The sequence below is a fragment of the Pecten maximus genome, chromosome 4, assembly GCF_902652985.1.
Source record: "Pecten maximus chromosome 4, xPecMax1.1, whole genome shotgun sequence".
NCBI classification, from domain to species: domain Eukaryota; kingdom Metazoa; phylum Mollusca; class Bivalvia; order Pectinida; family Pectinidae; genus Pecten; species Pecten maximus.
Window position 1 is genome coordinate 37,556,541 of NC_047018.1, and position 22,726 is coordinate 37,579,266.

Sequence of the window (22,726 nt, forward strand, 5' to 3'; positions counted from 1 at the left end):
CTAAAGCTTTGTCTTTCTAGCTTGATATCACAGTTTCCCTGAATGCCTGGCTAAAGCTTTGCCCTTGAAGGTTTGCCTATCACAGTTTCCTGAAATATTTTGCTAAATCATTGTCCATGTATGCTTTTCAATAACTGTTTCCCTGAATGCTTTGTTGAAGCTTTGCCCTTGTAGAATTTGATATCATTACATTTCTACCTGAAAGTCCCAAATTGCTAGAGCTTTGTCTGTGTATGTTTTACTATCTTTATTTCCCTGAGTACCTTATTAAGTCATTGAATTATTACAGTATTTTCGGTGTAGCTTGTTTAACAGTATAGTATCCATACTTGTATCATTACACTATTTTGTCAATCCCAATACATTGCTGACTTTGTATGTCAAACAGCCTCATCTATCTACAATGGTCTACTTACTGGTCACACATAAGCTCACTGTGTGTCCTCCTCTACGAACATCCATATTCTTTTCATATAACAGATTAATCCTTATTTGAACAATACAGATCTGTATTCTGTATATTGATATCCCTGCTTATCACATAAAAGCTGTATGAACTATGACAGCAGTGTCACCAGCAAAGAATCAGAATGTCCATTTACAGAAGTGCAGTACAAAATCAGCATGTCCCATTACAGCATTGCAGTATAAAAGCAGTATGTTCCATGATAGAAGTGTCACCAATATATAATCTGCATGTCACATTACAGCAGTGCAGTATAAAATCAGCATGTTTTAAGACAGCAGAGCAGTATAGAATCAGCACTTTCCATGACAGCAGTGCAGTATAGACTCAGCATGTTCTATGACAGCAGTGCAGTATAAAATCAGCATGTTCCATGACAGCAGTGTGGTATAGAATCAGCATGTTCCATGACAGCATTGCCAAATAAAATCAGCATGTTCAATGACAGCAGTGCAGTATAGACTCAGCACTTTCAATGACAGCAGTGCAGTAAACACTCAGCATGTTCAATGACAGCAATGCAGTATAGAATCAGCATGTGCCATGGCAGCAATGCAGTATGAAATCAGCATGTTCCACGACAGCAGTGCAGAATAAAATCAGCATGTTCCATGACTGCAGTGTAGTATAGAATCAGCATGTTCCATGACAGCAGTGCAGTATAGAATCAGCATGTTCCATGACCGCAGTGTAGTATAGAATCAGCATGTTCCATGACCGCAGTGTAGTAGAGAGTCAGCATGTTCAATTTCAGCAGTGCAGTGTAAAACCTGCATGTCAGATTACAGCAATTCTAGCTGTATCACTGGATGTTTTCCCTGTATCAACAGTTTACAGTCTATAGAGGCACCTTGTATAAAGTTGACCTGCTGGTATACAGTAGAGGATATATATGTTCTCTATAGTGCCACACTCCTGGTACACGAGCCCTTCCAGTATACAGTACAGATGTGTCTCTACGGTGTCACCCCGGGGGTATACAGTACAGATATCTCTCTACGATGTCATCCTGCCGTATTAAGTACAGATATCTCTCTACAGTGTCACCCTGCCGGTATACAGTACAGATATCTCTCTATAGTGTCACCCTGCCAGTATACAGTACAGATGTCTCTCTATGATGTCATCCTGGCAGTATACAGTACATATGTTTCTCTATAGTGTCACCCTGCCGGTAAACAGTACAGATGTGTCTCTACGATGTCATCCTGCCGTATACAGTACAGATGTGTCTCTACGATGTCATCCTGCCGTATACAGTACAGATGTGTCTCTACGATGTCATCCTGCCATATACAGTACAGATATCTCTCTACAGTGTCATCCTGGCAGTATACAGTACAGATGTGTCTCTACGATGGCATCCTGCCGTATACAGTACACCAGATTTGCTGCTCTCTTTGGTACTTTCCACCAGTAACAAATCACATAGCATTCCTGGTTCTTCTGTGTTGACAAAGTCTATTGATCACCTGAGTCATACAGCTGGGCTGACATCGGGTAGAAGCTTGGTAGGTAGAGGGCAGTACTACCAATCACAGCCCTAGGTAGTGGCTCGCTCACACCGCCAATCACAAACTGACTAGGCCTTCCCATGATTCCACTACATCGACACCTCGGGGGTGTCAGGGGAAGGCTGTAATCATTTTTTTCTAACCTGTTAAGATCTGAGTTTAGATTGAGGAATCAAACGGGATAAATCTGGAAAATCAGTTATATCCTAATGAGTTCTCAAACACTTCTGCTTCCTAAAATACCCATAGGCACCGATAGATCTGATAGGACTACAAGCGATCTAACTATGACACAATACTCATCCTTCTCTAATCTACAATGTCGAGAGCACCTATTACAGCTCTCCTATCAATTCCAGACTCTCCCACCACATTTACGTAGCATCAACATGTAATATTCTTGTCAGCTCTTTTTAAAGTGATCTATTGACATAAATACTCAACATCATGTATCATATTGCCGCAAATTAATCCAATATAAGGCAAATGAATGGAACGGTGTAAAGCCGGTGGGAAAACCACTTCATTCATCTCAAACTCCGTCTTTTGTGCTCTCCCAATGTTGACATAAACCAATTGCATGTTTTATGTGTGTGGTTTGTAAATCATCTGTTGATTACACTGAGAGGAAGAAAAGGCCTATAACACCTGTATCTTTACTATGAACAGTTCTGTAATCAATAACTAGTAAGATAGAAGGGATGTAGACGAGCAATTGGACAGGTCTATTCCGATCAAGCTGTTAATGGAGAAATGTGAACAACATTAAGTTATTAAATATTGTTTCGATAGCATTGGTAAACAACTTTCATCTCTTAAACTGTTATTACTGCATACTTTTGGGATTACAACTTTAATCTCTGAACACTTATTACTGCTAAATCTCCAACCCCTCTTTGTTATTTTACATTTTTGTGAACAACTTTAATCTCTAACCCCTCATTGTTATTTTACATTTTTGTAAACAACTTTAATCTCTAAGCCCTAGTTGTTATTTTACATTTTTGTGAACAACTTTAATCTCCTAACTGCTATTACCGCATATTTTTGGGAATAACTTTAATCTCTGAACACTTATTACTGTACATTTTTGTGAATAAATTTGATCTCTAACCCCTCATAGTTACTTTTAGTCTCTAACTCCTAATTGTTATTTTACATTTTTGTAAACAACTTTAATCTCTAACCCGTCATTGTTATTTTATATTTTTGTAAACAACTTTAATCTCTAAGCCCTGGTTGTTACTTTACATTTTTGTGAACAACTTTAATCTCTAACCCCTAGTCGTTACTTTACATTTTTGCGAACAACTTTGATCTCTAACCCCTAGTCGTTACTTTACATTTTTGCAAACAACTTTAATCTTTAACCCCTAGTCATTACTTAACATTTTTGTTAACAACTTTAATTTCTAACACTTTGTTGTAAATGTACATTTGTATATACAACTTTTAAATATAGATGCTTGTAAATATATATTTTGTGAACAAATTTAATCTCTAACCCCTAGTCGTTACTTTACATTTTTGTGAACAACTTTGATCTCTAACCCCTAGTCGTTACTTTACATTTTTGCAAACAACTTTGATCTCTAACCCCTAGTCGTTACTTAACATTTTTGCAAACAACTTTAATCTTTAACCCCTAGTCATTACTTAACATTTTTGTTAACAACTTTAATTTCTAACACTTTGTTGTAAATGTACATTTGTATATACAACTTTTAAATATAGATGCTTGTAAATATATATTTTGTGAACAAATTTAATCTCTAACCCCTAGTCGTTACTTTACATTTTTGTGAACAACTTTGATCTCTAACCCCTAGTCCTTACTTTACATTTTTGCAAACAACTTTAATCTTTAACCCCTAGTCGTTACTTAACATTTTTGTTAACAACTTTAATTTCTAACACTTTGTTATAAATGTACATTTGTATATACAACTTTTAAATATAGATGCTTGTAAATATATATTTTGTGAACAACTTTAATCTCAAACCCCTAGTCGTTACTTTAAATTTTTGTAAACAATTTAACTTAAATGGCTTATAAGTCTGTTGTAACTACAGACATTACCTCAGTGACAAATTGGTACTTCAGACATGAAATGATATAAATGTTATTGTCACAGTGCCAATAACATTAAACTCCTATATACAGTACAGAACCATTATTTTTACAGGAAATGTACTTAACAGAGATCTACATGTAGGGGTAAAGCCTGCCAATAATCATTCAATATTGCAAGTAAAATTGTATACTGGTAATTTTCAGAGAAAGCTGGTGAATTACATAGGGAGGTGATATCATTATCTGAGAATGCCTGCAGGTACAGCAATGACTACCTACAAATTATTATAAATCTTGATCGGAGACTAATGCGATGATCATATTTAAGACTTTGGTTCGGAGAAAATGATACAGGCTGGAGATCTACATCCTTTACAAGCTGTAGCAATGAAATATTCCAGATTACTTTTATGTGCTATGTTGCACATGTTGTAACATGAAGATTTATATTTAGATGGCTGCAGTTAGAGGACTAGAAATAACCTCCTTCACAGGGCTGGTAGAAGAGAAGGAGTTCATGTAAGCTCCTGTCATCCACAAGACTGAAGTAACAGAAGTATGGTAAGTTAACCTCATCCACAAGACTGTAGTAACAGCAGGATGGTAAGTTAACCTCATCCACAAGACTGTAGTAACAGGAGGATGGTAAGTTAACCTCATCCACAAGACTGTAGTAATAGAAGGATGGTAAGTTAACCTCATCCACAAGACTGTAGTAACAGAAGTATGGTAAGTTAACCTCATCCACAAGACTGTAGTAACAGGAGGATGGTAAGTTAACCTCATCCACAAGACTGTAGTAACAGGAGGATGGTAAGTTAACTTCATCCACAAGACTGTAGTAACAGGAGGATGGTAAGTTAACCTCATCCACAAGACTGTAGTAACAGGAGGATGGTAAGTTAACCTCATCCACAAGACTGTAGTAACAGGAGGAGGGTAAGTTAACCTCATCCACAAGACTGTAGTAACAGGAGGATGGTAAGTTAACCTCATCCACAAGACTGTAGTAACAGGAGGAGGGTAAGTTAACCTCATCCACAAGACTGTAGTAACAGGAGGATGGTAAGTTAACCTCATCAACAAGACTGTAGTAACAGGAGGATGGTAAGTTAACCTCATCCACAAGACTGTAGTAACAGGAGGAGGGTAAGTTAACCTCATCCACAAGACTGTAGTAACAGGAGGATGGTAAGTTAACTTCATCCACAAGACTGTAGTAACAGGAGGATGGTAAGTTAACCTCATCCACAAGACTGTAGTAACAGGAGGATGGTAAGTTAACCTCATCCACAAGACTGTAGTAACAGGAGGATGGTAAGTTAACCTCATCCACAAGACTGTAGTAACAGGAGGATGGTAAGTTAACCTCATCCACAAGACTGTAGTAACAGGAGGAGGGTAAGTTAACTTCATCCACAAGACTGTAGTAACAGGAGGATGGTAAGTTAACCTCATCCACAAGACTGTAGTAACAGGAGGATGGTAAGTTAACCTCATCCACAAGACTGTAGTAACAGGAGGAGGGTAAGTTAACTTCATCCACAAGACTGTAGTAACAGGAGGAGGGTAAGTTAACCTCATCCACAAGAATGTAATTGTAGAACGGTAGCCAGTTTAAGCCTTATCCACAAAACCTTATTTAAGAAGGATTCAAGATTAACAAAATGAAAAGGAGGTTGGAAATAAACACTATAAATATTGCAATTTGGAGGCTATTTAGATTAGCAGCAATATATAGCAACCACAGGATTTGAAACTGATATTACCAGGGTACAATGGAGTTATTTCTAACCTAAAACACTGTCTCATGAAATATTTGTCACAGTAGTGACCGACATAGGTAAGATGAATGGTTGATGGGGGACATATCACCCCAACCGACCCAATACATCATTTGATTGGACAGATCTCCTCATTAAATCATTTGATTGGACAGATCTCCTCATTAAATCATTTGATTGGACAAGAGACACAACTGACTCATCCCCTTCTGTAATCTCTTGTGACAATTGTCGTCTGCCTGCGTGTAGCCAAACACTCTGATTTTCACCCCAAACATGCATAATTATCTACTTATTGAGTTATACATATATAGGGTTCCCATATATTCATGGAAACTGGCTGTAGAAACAAGGACAGTCGTGGCTTGTCCCATGTTTTACATGAATACATATTAGTGAGGCCGGTAAGGTCGACATGGGTATGTAACGAGGTATTTTGTATTGATCTATAATCATAGTAACAATACCCTTCTTTTAATTATTAATTGAGTCACAAATATCCATCAGTCCAGCCACAATTGTCATCCATCCCCAGACCACAAGCGACACAATGCATATGGTTAAAAACTATCAAATTCGTTTCAGCAGCGAGAGAAATACATCTATCTTGTCTCTGCTTGTCTCCTCTTCGTAAATGCCTTCAAAGCTAACAGCATGTGAATGGATGGCCGAGTAATTTCCGCTGCTTTTGTTTTCATTTTATAACAAATTACTTTGAGAAATGACAGGTAATCATACCACAGAATTATTGATTAATCTTTTAATGAGAAAGAGCAGCAGACATCTTGCTATATTTGGGTGAGGTGATGATGATGGAGTGGAGGGCGTAAAAACGTCTCACGAACTATTAACCGGGGGAAAAACACCCAGCACAGCTGACAAATGTCAAAACGTCTTTTACACAATGGTTACCATGACAACTATATATACTGCTCAAGATTAGTTTGGCATTGAAAGCAAGTGGTCAGAAGGAAAAATGGACATTTAAAAAAAAAGGTTTGGACTTAAGCTGCCTCCCAAACTTTTCTTGACATATATATTCCAATCCCTACAAATCGTGACATGTCTCTGCAAAACTTTAGAAATGTCAACAAACATCTACAAATCTTGACAACAAATACACAATTCTCTAAAAATCTTTACAAAAAATCTACAATTCTCTACAAATCCCTACAAATCTTGACAAGTCTCTACAAAATTTTAGAAATGTCGACAAAAATCTACAAATCCTTACAAATCTTGACAAAAATCGACAATTCCCTACAAATCCTGACAAAAAACTACAAATTTCTGCAAAAAGCCCTACAAATCTCCCAACAACTTTGATAAGTTATACATCTTTGTGTTTGCAGACAGTGTTTCATTAGTTGTTTTTGTGTGTCCATTTTGGCTGAAACAGTTCCAAAAATTGAAAATGTTATGCCGGAGACAGACACAATGACTGAGTGATAAGAAAACATGTTTAAATTGTTTGATGCTGGTAAACATGCTAACAAGCACACAACTTCTGAATCAATTTACAAAAGACCGATATTCACTGTTTCAGTCAAACTTGTTGCTGACAGGTTAGTATTAGAGAATGTCGGAATCATGGCATTCTGATTTCATTACTCGACTTTTTTCCTGACATCAAAGATTTTATTTATTCTAATACATGTCAATTAAACTGCTTCTGATCTCATAAATTTTTCAGTTTTATCCTCGTGACAGGAAGCGAATTCCGGTGGAAATTTGATGAACATGTAAAAATGGTGAGTTGATGAAGGTATTAGCATCAAAGAACATTGTGTATTTCAATACCTAACAATGATGGTGTTCTGATAGTGCTGTTTGTGGCATGTCATGAGTCACCAGGACTTAATGTAATGTGATACAGCTGTCACAGAGAGAATGGCTAGCCATCGGCAGGTTGATGCACAGTAATTGTATAATTATAGCAACAATTTCTGTCAGGCTTACAAGCAAGACAACCATAACCAACAACTGCAGCAGCCCTTCCCAACGAACAAGACAGCAAGGATCACTAAAGCAATAAAAACATATTCCATTTGTATTTGATCCGAGATTTATCTTCAACAGGGATTTTTATGTAAAATCTCATTTCATTTCAACAGTAAATTTAAAATCTGGCCACACACTTAAAATCGTGTAAATTTTGATGTTGATTTGGTATCTTTTCCTGAATACGATGTGTTACTTACAGCTGATAAGAGCCAGAGATACAAAAAGAGTAGGATTCTGCCAGGCCATAGCCTGTCCCATGGGAACAATATAAAGATTTAAAACCTGTTAGACAAACCACATGTCAGAAGTACTGTGAACAAACCGCCATGATTCATCAACTGAGGTTTTTTCTCCACAGTAACAGGTCTGGCAAAAGCTTATTGATCCGAACAGCACAGATCTGGCTGTCAGTCACTGATGTAAAACAATGGCTGGCACTCTCACCTGTAACTAACACACAGAACAATAGCTGGCACTCTCACCTGTAACTAACACACAGAACAATAGCTGGCACTCTCACCTGTAACTAACACACAGAACAATAGCTGGCACTCTCACCTGTAACTAACACACAGAACAATAGCTGGCACTCTCACCTGTAACTAACACACAGAACAATGGCTGGCACTCTCACCTGTAGCTAACACACAGAACAATGGCTGGCACTCTCACCTGTAACTTACACACAGAACAATGGCTGGCACTCTCACCTGTAACTAACACACAGAACAATGGCTAGTACTCGCCTACCTGTAACTTACACACAGAACAATGGCTAGTTCTCGCCTACCTGTAACTTATACACACAAAAATGGCAAGTACTCGCCTACCTGTAACTTACACACAGAACAATGGTTGGTACTCTCACCTGTAACAAATACACAGAACAATAGATGACACTCTCTCACCTGTAACTAACACACAAAACAATAGATGACACTCTCTCACCTGTGTCATCACCTGTTACTAACACACAAAACAATAGATGACACTCTCTCACCTGTAACTAACACACAAAACAATAGATGACACTCTCTCACCTGTAACTAACACACAAAACAATAGATGACACTCTCTTACCTGTTAGTAACACACAAAACAATAGATGACACTCTCTCACCTGTAACTAACACACAAAACAATAGATGATACTCTCTCACCTGTAACTAACACACAAAACAAAAGATGACACTCTCTCACCTGTAACTAACACACAAAACAATAGACGACACTCTCTCACCTGTAACTAACACACAAAACAATAGACGACACTCTCTCACCTGTAACTAACACACAAAACAAAAGATGACACTCTCTCACCTGTAACTAACACACAAAACAATAGACGACACTCTCTCACCTGTAACTAACACACAAAACAATAGATGACACTCTCTCACCTGTAACTAACACACAAAACAATAGATGACACTCTCTCACCTGTAACTAACACACAAAACAATAGATGACACTCTCTCACCTGTAACTAACACACAAAACAATAATAGATGACACTCTCTCACCTGACATTACATGTGACTCTCTTACCCGACATTACATGTGATGTTAACATTATGACTTGCTGAATATAATAACCTGTTAATCAGTGTCCTTTTCTATCTAAACTAAGCAATGATTATGGGAATTGGACTCTTGTAAATCTAATAAAATATTTTTGATACTAAAAATAAGTATGGTATTATTGACCCTGCCAGTGGTCTGACACACAGGATAAAATGTGATGGGGTAGATGACAGCCCGATCTCTGTAGGTACAAGATATTGACACCTCTAGATAGGCATTATTGGATTTTCTTGCTCTCAAACTGAAGTAATAAACTAAGAATTAATCAGTCGTATGCTAATGCCCGGTGCTATGTGGATACACAAAACGAGGGGGGAGGCAATCTAATCTCAATTTCTGCTCTCCTCGATTGACACAACATCTGGAGGACTGATGTAATATAATGTCAATTGCTGCTGTCATCATGACAGCTTTTCTGGCCTCACGCCCTGTAACAGTTGTCACACCCTATACCACACGTCAGTCTCCAGAGTCATTACCATGGCAACAGCTGTCCTTCATCCATGACAACCATCTCAAATTGTCTATACCAAAAATTCATGTTTATATGGAAAAAGAGAATCCAGCCTGATCAGAAATATTGTATATATCACTAGGAAGTCTGGAATCCTACCCAGACATTCTACCACTATCATTTTACAAGCTATTAGATGGCTGTCATGGAGATACACCCTAGTCAGTCATAATATGTATGACACGTAACATATCTATCTGGCAATCAAGTCTTACCTAACAAGGCATCACAAACAACACAAATCTCCTCACATGCCAACGTGAACTCATTTGAGGTGTTTGAAGTTTGAAGATCAAAACCTATTTAAGATTTTTTATAAATAGTAACTGACTTTGACCTTGACCTTGACACCCTGAAGTAAAAACTTTTGAGGTATTCACAATTATCTAACTAATAAACAAAATTTATCAAAATCCATTTTAACATTGCAGCCACAAGAGTGATTACAAAGATTTTCTGTAAATAGTAACTGTGACCTTGACTTTGACCTTGGCACCCTGAAACACAAACTTGTTCAAGGTATTCACAAACTCGACAAATATATGAAATTTAATGACCAAAATCCATTTTAAAATGAAGTAGGTTGAGTGATGACAGTAAATGAACATATAAACAAACACATGAACAAACAGAATGCTTTTATCCCTCCTCGACTTTGTCACAAGGTAATAATAATAAGCCCACCGACATCCATTGCTGTTCTGTAGAATTACCAACAATTGTAATTTCCTTTTCCTGTAATAAGCCCACTATATCTGACTTTGACATGAAGACAGAGGTTAAATGTTAGGGCCCTTGGGCTTATTGTAGGATAAATAGGGTAGAGGGAAGCCTACCACTCCAGTCAGCCCTAGAACACTAAAAGCTATTTATTTGTTATTAGATGACTCTTTACTCAGGAGGAACTATACACTAAAAAATTAAACGAAAATTTCGACTAACAAGAACATCAACCCCAAAAAAGTCATGCAATAGAAGAAATACTTCTCGGCCAATATGAAATTCAAGTATGTAATGTAATGTTGCATTGACAAAGAATCATGGACAGAAGGACGGACAAAACATAAAGACAATACCCAATCAGCCATTTGGCCGAAAGGTAAAAAATTAAAGTTGCTCACTAGGCTATACTTACTGCATTAGTGACATCAGCGGCCAGGCGCGCAGCATACCTGGCGATGAGACGATGCTCGTCATCTATTCTCGTCGTGTCCACGTTGGCTTTGCTGGGGCTACAACACAAGATACTCAAGTGAACACCTGTATCAACACACCTGTTTGGTAAAATCTTACTTATCGGTTATATAATCATAGCTGTGTCTTTGAGATACCTCTTCATATCAACTCAGGCTTTGTCGAGTCAAAGCTATGAAAACCAGGCTTGAGGTCATGGGGTTATGAACATCAGACCTTTGGGGTCATGAAGCTATGAACACCAGACCTTAGGGTCATGAAACTATGAACACCAGACCTTAGGGTCATGAAACTATGAACACCAGACCTTAGGGGTCATGAAGCTATGAACACCAGACCTTAGGGTCATGAAGCTATGAACACCAGACCTTGGGGTCATGTAGCTATGAACACCAGACCTTGGGGTCATGAAGCTATGAACACCAGACCTTGGGGTCATGTAGCTATGAACACCAGACTATCAGAGATCATGAAGCTATGAAAGCCAACTTAAACCCATGAAAGCTAAAGCTTTGAGATCCTGGAATCATCAGTTGATGAACAGCAGTACTGTGGTCATGTGATGTTATGATTGATCACCAGGTCCGGTCAACAATTTCTCAAATGATACAACTTTCAGAATGTCAGTACATGATTTGTCACAATTTCTCCTAAGGTACTTAGAAATGATCACACTATCAAACACTATAAAGGCTATTGTACAACCTTATAACACAATCTGCCACACCAGTACAATGTTATCAAACAGATACAAGTCAGTACAAGAACACCAGTTCCAGACATGAGTCATGACATATAGAATTATTAGCATTGATTCATTTTTAATTGCAAAGCTCATTCTTTCAACAGAAAGTGTTTTTCCGCATACATGAATGTGTCCTCTATCGTAAAATCTTACACATCTGTATAGGTTATTAACTTGTTACTTCATATCTACAGTTTTTACCTGGACATTTGGTATAGTTAACAGGCCAGTCATCCTATTAATGAACGTATGTTCACTTCAATGAAAACCAAACATTTTTGGCATTACATTCCCTCACCCAATGTGAAGTTATATTGAGGGAATGTACAAATTTGAAAATGTAGGTTAGATACTTGACACACTGTCTTACCTTGGTTGTCAAGTAGTATATGGAGTCTGGACAAACTTTTTCTTTGATGTAGGTCAAATGTCAAAATGTAGGTCAAAGTGACCTACTTTGGTAAATGTATATGTCATTGCCTCAGCAAGATAGTGGTGTGCCAATTAAATGAATGAAGTTCTGGTCACAAGCAGTCCAGGAGATAGAGCTTGGAAAGAAACAGTGGAGAGGATGAAATATTTAATAATAGTTCCCTGGTTCTGGTAGGGGATTTCTCAGTAATTAGATATCATCGTCTTCACACCAAACCAAACTGGTCATATATCCACTAAAGTGTCTAAGTCATACACTTGTATCTCTCGACACTGCCATGACAACAGGAATCATAGCTAGAAGCCCAGAGCGACAGTAATTTAGGGAGAACTGTACGACATGTAAGTGAATCATCCTTACCTGCGAGGACTAATACCACTATCGACAGACGACACCTCTGATGACTGGGTCAGTGGAAGCTCCTGGTGGAACCCATTCCTAGGAGGCTGTGGCGTAGGAGGTCTGTAACAAATATATCACCTCGTGTGAGCGGGAGGCATTTCAATACATGTGTAACACTTGTCTCTTATACTCCACATGTTAAAGCATACAAAATATTCAACTTAATCAATCTCTCACAATATTGCCAGATTTCAGGCCCTAAATGTTTCCAGGTTGAATGCTGTGTCCCATTGGTTGCTACAGAGCAAGTGGAGATGATTATCTGAGGAAACCACAGGAGGCTACATAGGTAAACCAAGCAATCTGATTTAATATCAATCTTGCAAAAGCTAAATAAATCAATTGATTAAAAGTGTTGCAAAAAGGGTTTGAGGGCACACAGATGCACCTGCTTCAGCCTAAATCTTGTTTCTATACACTGAGGTGAGCGATCAATGGCCTCGTATGGGGAACAGCCACGAAGACGTGATCAATGGAAGAGATCATGCTGTGTGTCGCCATGGTAAGGTCAAGTCACACAAACCATAACTTATAATAAAGCTTTCTTTATAAACTTCATTTACTGATTGCAGACATACCACAACTTATGATAAAGTTTTCTTTATAGAACATCATTTACTGATTGCAAATTTCATTCATATGCCATTACTCAACCCTTTCAAACACTCTATTGACCCAGAGTTGTTTTAACCCTTTCAAACACTCTATTGGCCCAGAGTTGTTTTAACCCTTTCAAACACTCTATTGACCCACAGTTGTTTTAACCCTTTCAAACACTCTATTGACCCGGAGTTGTTTTAACCCTTTCAAACACTCTATTGACCCGGAGTTGTTTTAACCCTTTCAAACACTCTATTGACCCACAGTTGTTTTAACCCTTTCAAACACTCTATTGACCCGGAGTTGTTTTAACCCTTTCAAACACTCTATTGACCCGGAGTTGTTTTAACCCTTTCAAACACTCTATTGACCCACAGTTGTTTTAACCCTTTCAAACACTCTATTGACCCACAGTTGTTTTAACCCTTTCAAACACTCTATTGGCCCAGAGTTGTTTTAACCCTTTCAAACACTTTATTGACCCACACTTGTTTTAACCCTTTCAAACACTCTATTGACCCGGAGTTGTTTTAACCCTTTCAAACACTCTTTTAAAGATAAGAGATATATAGCACACAAAATACTTGGGGTTCTACCATATACTACATACTAATTTAGATAAGGGAGCCGGTGATGATAATGTGTACAGGGAGGAAACAATGAACCCATACAACAATAAATAACCCACAGACAGAGGTGATAATCACTACTCAGGAGGGGCTAGATCAATTATTTTCTAAAGTTTCCCCAGTCTCTCTCGGGTAAATTAGCATTCTGTGCTGAAGAATTAATTCTAACAAAACTTATCCAGCTATAGCATAATCCATGAGTGATGTTTTGTAGCCTAGTAATTCTAAATAGATAAAGGAACACTATTGATTACTTAGGAGGATAGGGAAATGAACCTCATACATCTTATATATACCATTCTACATCACAAGAGAGTTGAGTGTAACACAGCTATCATAATCTACAACCACACAAGTTCTGTCATAACAAGATGCGCAGAGCATGACCCTACCCCACGTGTTCTGTCACAGAAAGATGACTACCCCACAAGTTCTGTTGCAGAAAGATGACTACCCCACAAGTTCTGTTGCAGAAAGATGACTACCCCACAAGTTCTGTCACAGAAAGACGGCTACCCCACAAGTTCTGTCACAGAAAGACGACTACCTCACAAGTTCTGTCACAGAAAGATGAATACCCCACAAGTTCTGTCACAACAAGATGTATGGTATGTAACACAGCCCAACACTAGATCTGTCAAAATAAGATATATGGTATGTGCACACAGCATATATAAGTTCGGTCACAAGATTTATGGAGTGACACATACAGCCCAAACAAGTTCTGTCACATTAACAAGATGGACAGGAATTCTTATCATCCCTTCAAATCTTCTTGAATAACAATGCCATGTATCGTATCCCAATGTTTTGCTCCACCTTTTCCTTATAAGGGGCCATACCATCAAGTTAACAAAATCCTTTAGCTCCAGGGACATATATAAATACATACCAAATCTAAATGGAAATTCTTTCAATAATTCTAAACAAATAGTCTTCAATAGAAAAAGATGACAACAAATACCATGCCACACCAAAAATCAATTGGCCATTTCAACCAGTGTTACATGGCAACATACAATTATGCAGTGGAAAAGTATGACAGGCAAAAAACAGTTTAAGTTTCCTTAATGTTTTGATGAGAGGCAAAGAACAGTACAAATTTCCTTAATGTTTCGATGAGAGGCAAAGGACAGTACAAGTTTCCTTAATGTTTCGATGAGAGGCAAAGAGCAGCACAAGTTTCCTTAATGTTTCGATGAGAGGCAAAGAGCAGCACAAGTATCCTTAATGTTTCCATGAGACGCAAAGGACAGTAAAAGTTTCCTTAATGTTTCTATGAGAGGCAAAGGACAGCACAAGTTTCCTTAATGTTTCTATGAGAGGCAAAGAACAGTAAAAGTTTCCTAAATGTTTCAATGAGAGGCAAAGAACAGTACAAGTTTCCTTAATGTTTCTATGAGAGGCAAAGGACAGCACAAGTTTCCTTAATGTTTCTATGAGAGGCAAAGAACAGTACAAGTTTCCTTAATGTTTCGAAGAGAGGCAAAGAACAGCACAACAATTTCCTTAATGTTTTGATGAGAGGCAAAGAACAGTACAAGTTTCTTTAATGTTTTGATGAGAGGCAAAGAACAGTACAAGTTTCCTTAATGTTTTGATAAGAAGCAAAGAACAGTACAAGTTTCCTTAATGTTTTGATGAGAGGCAAAATATATAGTATAAGTTTCCTTAATGTTTCGATAAGAGGCAAAGAACAGTAAAAGTTTCCTTAATGTTTTGATGAGAGGCAAAATATAGTACAAGTCTCCTTAATATATCTCTGTGAAAGGTAATAAATGGTACAAGCCTTCTTGATATATCTCTGTGAAAGGCAGAGAACGGTGCAAGTTTCCTTCATGTATATCTGTGAAAGCTCGATACAGGTAAAGAACAGTTTCCTTAATGTATCAATGAGAGGCAAAGAATGGTATAAGTCTCCTTAATATATCCCTTTGAAGGGTAAGGAATGGTACAAGCCTTCTTGATATATCTCTGTGCAAGGCAGAGAATAGTGCAAGTTTCCTTAATATTATATCTATATATGAAGAAAGAATGGTAAAAATTCCCTTAATGTATCTATCTATGAGAGGTGAAGAATGGTACAGGTATCCTTAATGTATCTCTGTGAAAGATAAAGAATGGTACAGGTATCCTTAATGTATCTCTGTTAAAGGTAAAGAATGGTACAAGTATCCTTAATGTATCTCTGTGAAAGGTAAAGAATGGTACAGGTATCCTTAATGTATTTCTGTGAAAGATAAAGAATGGTACAAGTATCCTTAATGTATCTTGGTGAAAGATAAAGAATGGTACAAGTGTCCTTAATGTATCTCTGTGAAAGATAAAGAATGGTACAAGTATCCTTAATGTATCTTGGTGAAAGATAAAGAATGGTACAAGTATCCTTAATGTTTCTCTGTGAAAGATAAAGAATGGTACAAGTGTCCTTAATGTATCTCTGTGAAAGATAAAGAATGGTACAAGTATCCTTAATGTTTCTCTGTGAAAGATAAAGAATGGTACAAGTATCCTTAATGTATCTCTGTGAAAGGTTACGAATGGTACAATTATCCTTAATGTATCTCTGTGAAAGATAAAGAATGGTACAAGTATCCTTAATGTATCTCTGTGAAAGGTAAAGAATGGTACAAGTATCCTTAATGTATCTCTGTGAAAGATAAAGAATGGTACAAGTATCCTTAATGTATCTCGGTGAAAGATAAAGAATGGTACAGGTATCCTTAATGTATCTCTGTGAAAGATAAAAAACAGTACAAGTCTCCTATATAACACATTAAAGTGAACACGAGAAAGTTAGGTTAGCAGAGACAAAGGAAACCATTAAGGAATTATATAACTCATTAAAATGATGGACAGATCTGCAGCTTGAAAGTTTCCTGTAATAAATAAGCTCTCCTGCATACTATCAGCATCGTATATGGGCACAGGAAATTATACCTGATATGAACACAAGAATAAATTCTATCAGACAATTTTTGCATTTTGACATCTGTATATAGAGACGGTTATCATCATCGTATGTGGGCACAGGAATCTGATATGAACACAAGAACAAATTCTTTCTGACTATTTGTGCATTTTGACATCTGTATTTGGAGATGGTGATCATATGTATCTCCATTATGAAGAGAAATAATCACAGTAAGCCATGTAACCTCCTGTGTCTACCAGTATATAATGATGTGTCCGAGAGTAACTCTCACATCCTCCAGGCACTACATACTCCCTGCTCAATATTCACCGACAAGATATCAACCCTTGCACATGCTAAGGAATTTAGACTTCATGCATGATACGGAAATAACAATTTCAAAACCAAATACGCCAGGATTAAGATGTTTTGTCTGGTACAATATCGGAAACTCTAGTTACCATGGAGACCTGCCAGCTATTATTATGTGGCCTGTGTGTCACATAACAATGAATCGCTATATATATATATCTTCTAAACCTGTGTAACTGTTCCATGTTCTATGTCTATATGTGACTGTTTGTAATTTACTTGTGTCTTGATAAAAGGGCAGATTGCCTTGGAAATTCGACAATTTACTTGTCTGTACTGTCGTTATTACTACATGACCAATATATATATATACACTTTAACACTAACTGTAGATACTTATCCTAACAAACACTTACATGTCATTGATTTTTATCATAGAAAGCCAATAGTATAATCTACTTAGGGTCACCTTACAGGTTTTTTATAATAAATAATGTCGGTTTACCTTGTCATATACCATCCTAAATTTGTTCATTACCGGGGTACATAACATTACAGGTGTTTTATCAGAACATTCAGAAGCCTCATTTTAATTATAAATCATTCAATCTATCAATATTTTGGACATTTTTAACATTATAAGCTTCAAATATGTATACACGTATTTACACAAACAATAGAAACGAGCAAGCTGGGTATTGCTAAAGCAATACATGTCACCTACCAGTCCCCACTAAAAATAGTAAGTGACCTTGACCTTGACCCAAAAACCCGGAAACTCGAACTTCATCTGTACTTACTTATATATGTACTGAAGTTGCATACCAAATTTCACCAACATACCTTGAAGCATGCTGAGAAAAGTACGGAAAACTGGTAGGGGACTGGGGACTATTTCTAAGAAATGGCATTCATGTGACTATGAACTCAACGGGATCAATTTCATTTAGTATGACACTTAAATTCCTCAAATACATGTAACAGGAGACCACCACAGAAGAAAACATTTACATTATCCTTTTCTGAAAATGTCATTTGCCATGACAAACAAGGTGTTTGAATGTTCATTAATAAGTTAAAACATTAGATTTCAAATTTGGATCAAGAAGGATTAATTTCATACATGTAGTGTTAGTACATTGATGTAACAACATAACAGGCCATGCTCTGGTTCCCTATGGTATATGTCATTTATGTAAATATAAAACTATTTTCTTATTTTTATCATGATACACATGCATACTCAATATCTGATTTTATCATTCTTAATGATTAATGATTTGTTCCACATTTTAATTAACCGATGAATTTTGTTTTACACAACTTGTTCTGTAAATTTAAGTGCACCTTAATATTCAATCTGTATGCAAATGAGATATCCAGCCTCCGAGCAGTAACCCAGGGATATGAATATTGAAATGATTTGGTGCGGAAAAGGAATTAAAGGAGGGAAAAAAACTCTTTCACAATAGAATATGTACAAGATCACAATTGATACCAGAAATTCAATTCCTCACCAAAACTTGTAATAACGAATTCCCAAAATGAAGCCATGAGATTTCAGTAACTTAATGTTATTGATCACTGAGGAAACGCACCACAGAACAAATCATTTTCTCCTGCCCAAGGGACTTCCTGATCTTTACCTATAGTCTATATATATAGATAGATACCTATTCAATTCCATAACTACCAGTTCATGGTCAAACCTCAACCGAAAATAGACGCGGACAGGTCCTGTATAATTAATCTATGGACTTGTCTGTGTTAGGGAGGCTGAGAGTCAGGTACATATAGTCCCCAACCCTCAAGGCTAGATATCATTGGGAAGAGCAGCTATCACTGATGATGTGCTATCACAGCTATCAATAGTGAGGTTTCCAACACTTATCTCCAAAATAAAATAAATACAATCCACAACATGTACAATATTATCCAGGGAATCAAATCCTCTCTGTTATTTCAATATTGAAATGAAACTATATGTGTTACATCATGATTATGATCAGGTACATTGTTAAGGATATATACATAGCATCAGAGGTATAAACAAGGTTTTTAGGTCAACAATGGTGTAAAAGAGACAATTTCAATATGCATGTAATTTGTTATGATAAATAATTTTGTGTATTAATATACTTTAAAGCATAGATATTAAATAACATCTGTTATGAACATTTTAACAATTCAGGAAAATGATTAAACATTTCTAATTTAAACATACATCACACAATCTATCAGAGCCATTATAGGCATCACTACCAGTTCTACTTCAGGTAATATAAAATGTCAGGTCTCAAACACAGGACAGACAAACAATGGTCTCCTAGCTACCTACCACAGATAAACAGTGTTTTCTACATACGACAGAAAAACAATAGTCTCCTACATATCACAGATAAACACTGGTCTCTACATACCACAGATAAACACTGGTCTCTACATACCACAGATAAACACTGGTCTCCTACATACCACAGATAAACACTGGTCTCCTACATACCACAGATAAACACTGGTCTCCTACATACCACAGATAAACACTGGTCTCTACATACCACAGATAAACACTGGTCTCTACATACCACAGATAAATACTGGTCTCTACATACCACAGATAAACACTGGTCTCTACATACCACAGATAAACACTGATCTCCTACATACCACAGATAAACACTGGTCTCTACATACCACAGATAAACACTGGTCTCTACATACCACAGATAAACATTGATCTCCTACATACCACAGATAAACACTGGTCTCTACATACCACAGATAAACACTGGTCTCTACATACCACAGACAAACAATGGTCTCCTACATACCACAGATAAACACTGGTCTCTAACACAGGACAGATAAACACTGGTCTCCTACATACCACAGATAAACACTGGTCTCTACATACCACAGATAAACACTGACATACACAGATAACACTGGTCTCTACATACCACAGATAAACACTGGTCTCTACATACCACAGATAAACACTGGTCTCCTACATACCACAGATAAACACTGGTCTCTACATACCACAGATAAACGCTGGTCTCTACATACCACAGATAACCACTGGTCTCCTACATACCACAGATAAACACTGGTCTCTACATACCACAGATAAACACTGGTCTCTACATACCACAGACAAACAATGGTCTCCTACATACCACAGATAAACACTGGTCTCTACATACCACAGATAAACACTGGTCTCTACATACCACAGATAAACACTGGTCTCCTACATATACCACAGATAAACACTGGTCTCCTACATACCACAGATAAACACTCGTCTCTACATACCACAGATAAACACTCGTCTCTACATACCACAGATAAACACTCGTCTCTACATACCACAGATAAACGCTGGTCTCTACATACCACAGATAAACACTGGTCTCTACATACCACTGATAAACACTGGTCTCCTACATACCACAGATAAACACTGGTCTCTACATACCACAGATAAACACTGGTCTCCTACATACCACAGATAAACACTGGTCTCTAAATACCACAGATAAACACTGGTCTCTACATACCACAGATAAACACTGGTCTCTACATACCACAGATAAACACTGGTCTCCTACATACCACAGATAAACACTGGTCTCTACATACCACAGATAAACACTGGTCTCTACATACCACAGATAAACACTGGTCTCCTACATACCACAGATAAACACTGGTCTCTACATACCACAGATAAACACTGGTCTCCTACATACCACAGATAAACACTGGTCTCCTACCTACCACAGATAAACACTGGTCTCTACATACCACAGATAAACAGCGTTGTCTACACATGACAGAAAAACAATAGTCTCCTACAAAGGACAGATAAACACTCGTCTCCTCCACAGATAAACACTGGTCTCTACATACCACAGATAAACACTGGTCTCTACATACCACAGATAAACAGCGTTGTCTACACATGACAGAAAAACAATAGTCTCCTACAAAGGACAGATAAACACTCGTCTCCTCCACAGATAAACACTCGTCTCCTACATACCACAGATAAACACTGGTCTCTACATACCACAGATAAACACTGGTCTCTACATACCACAGATAAACACTGGTCTCTACATACCACAGATAAACACTGGTTCCCTACATACCACAGATAAACACTGGTCTCCTATATACCACAGATAAACACTGGTCTCCTACATACCACAGATAAACACTGGTCTCTACATACCACAGATAAACACTGGTCTCCTATATACCACAGATAAACACTGGTCTCCAACATACCACAGATAAATACTGGTCTCTACATACCACAGATAAACACTGGTCTCCTACATACCACAGATAAATACTGGTCTCTACCTACCACAAATAAACACTGGTCTCCTACATACCACAAATAAACACTGGTCTCCTACATACCACAGATAAATACTGGTCTCTACCTACCACAGATAAACACTGGTCTCCTACATACCACAGATAAATACTGGTCTCCTACATACCACAGATAAACACTGGTCTCTACATACCACAGATAAACACTGGTCTCCTACATACCATAGATAAATACTGGTCTCTACATACCACAGATAAATACTGGTCTCCTACATACCACAGATAATACTGGTCTCTACCTACCACAGATAAACACTGGTCTCTACATACCACAGATAAACACTGGTCTCTACATACCACAGATAAACACTGGTCTCTACATACCACAGATAAACACTGGTCTCCTACCTACCATAGATAAACACTGGTCTCCTACATACCACAGATAAACACTGGTCTCTACATACCACAGATAAACACTGGTCTCCTACATACCACAGATAAACACTGGTCTCCTACATACCACAGATAAACACTGGTCTCCTACATACCACAGATAAACACTGGTCTCCTACATACCACAGATAAACACTGGTCTCCTACATCCCACAGATAAACACTGGTCTCCTACATACCACAGATAAACACTGGTCTCCTACATACCACAGATAAACACTGGTCTCCTACATACCACAGATAAACACTGGTCTCCTACATACCACAGATAAACACTGGTCTCCTACATACCACAGATAAACACTGGTCTCCTACATACCACAGATAAACACTGGTCTCCTACATACCACAGATAAACACTGGTCTCCTACATACCACAGATAAACACTGGTCTCCTACATACCACAGATAAACACTGGTCTCTACATACCACAGATAAACACTGGTCTCCTACATACCACAGATAAACACTGGTCTCCTACATACCACAGATAAACACTGGTCTCCTACATACCACAGATAAACACTGGTCTCCTACATACCACAGATAAACACTGGTCTCCTACATACCACAGATAAACACTGGTCTCTACATACCACAGATAAACACTGGTCTCCTACATACCACAGATAAACACTGGTCTCCTACATACCACAGATAAACACTGGTCTCTACATACCACAGATAAACACTGGTCTCTACATACCACAGATAAACACTGGTCTCTACATACCACAGATAAACACTGGT

At 37.6% G+C, this 22,726-nt stretch overlaps 1 protein-coding gene across 3 annotated transcripts in view; it reads right to left on the reverse strand.

Annotated features, from left to right (window-relative positions):
- LOC117326006 (dystrobrevin beta-like) overlaps nt 1-22,726 on the reverse strand; it is a 141,490-nt gene that overhangs the window by 29,410 nt on the left and 89,354 nt on the right. For all 3 annotated transcript variants that reach the window (XM_033882561.1, XM_033882560.1, XM_033882559.1), the window contains 2 exons: nt 12,673-12,774; nt 11,076-11,172 (listed from right to left, as the gene is read on the reverse strand). In XM_033882561.1, the coding sequence (XP_033738452.1) occupies nt 11,076-11,172; nt 12,673-12,774 (199 nt within the window). The remainder of the gene's footprint in view (nt 1-11,075; nt 11,173-12,672; nt 12,775-22,726) is intronic.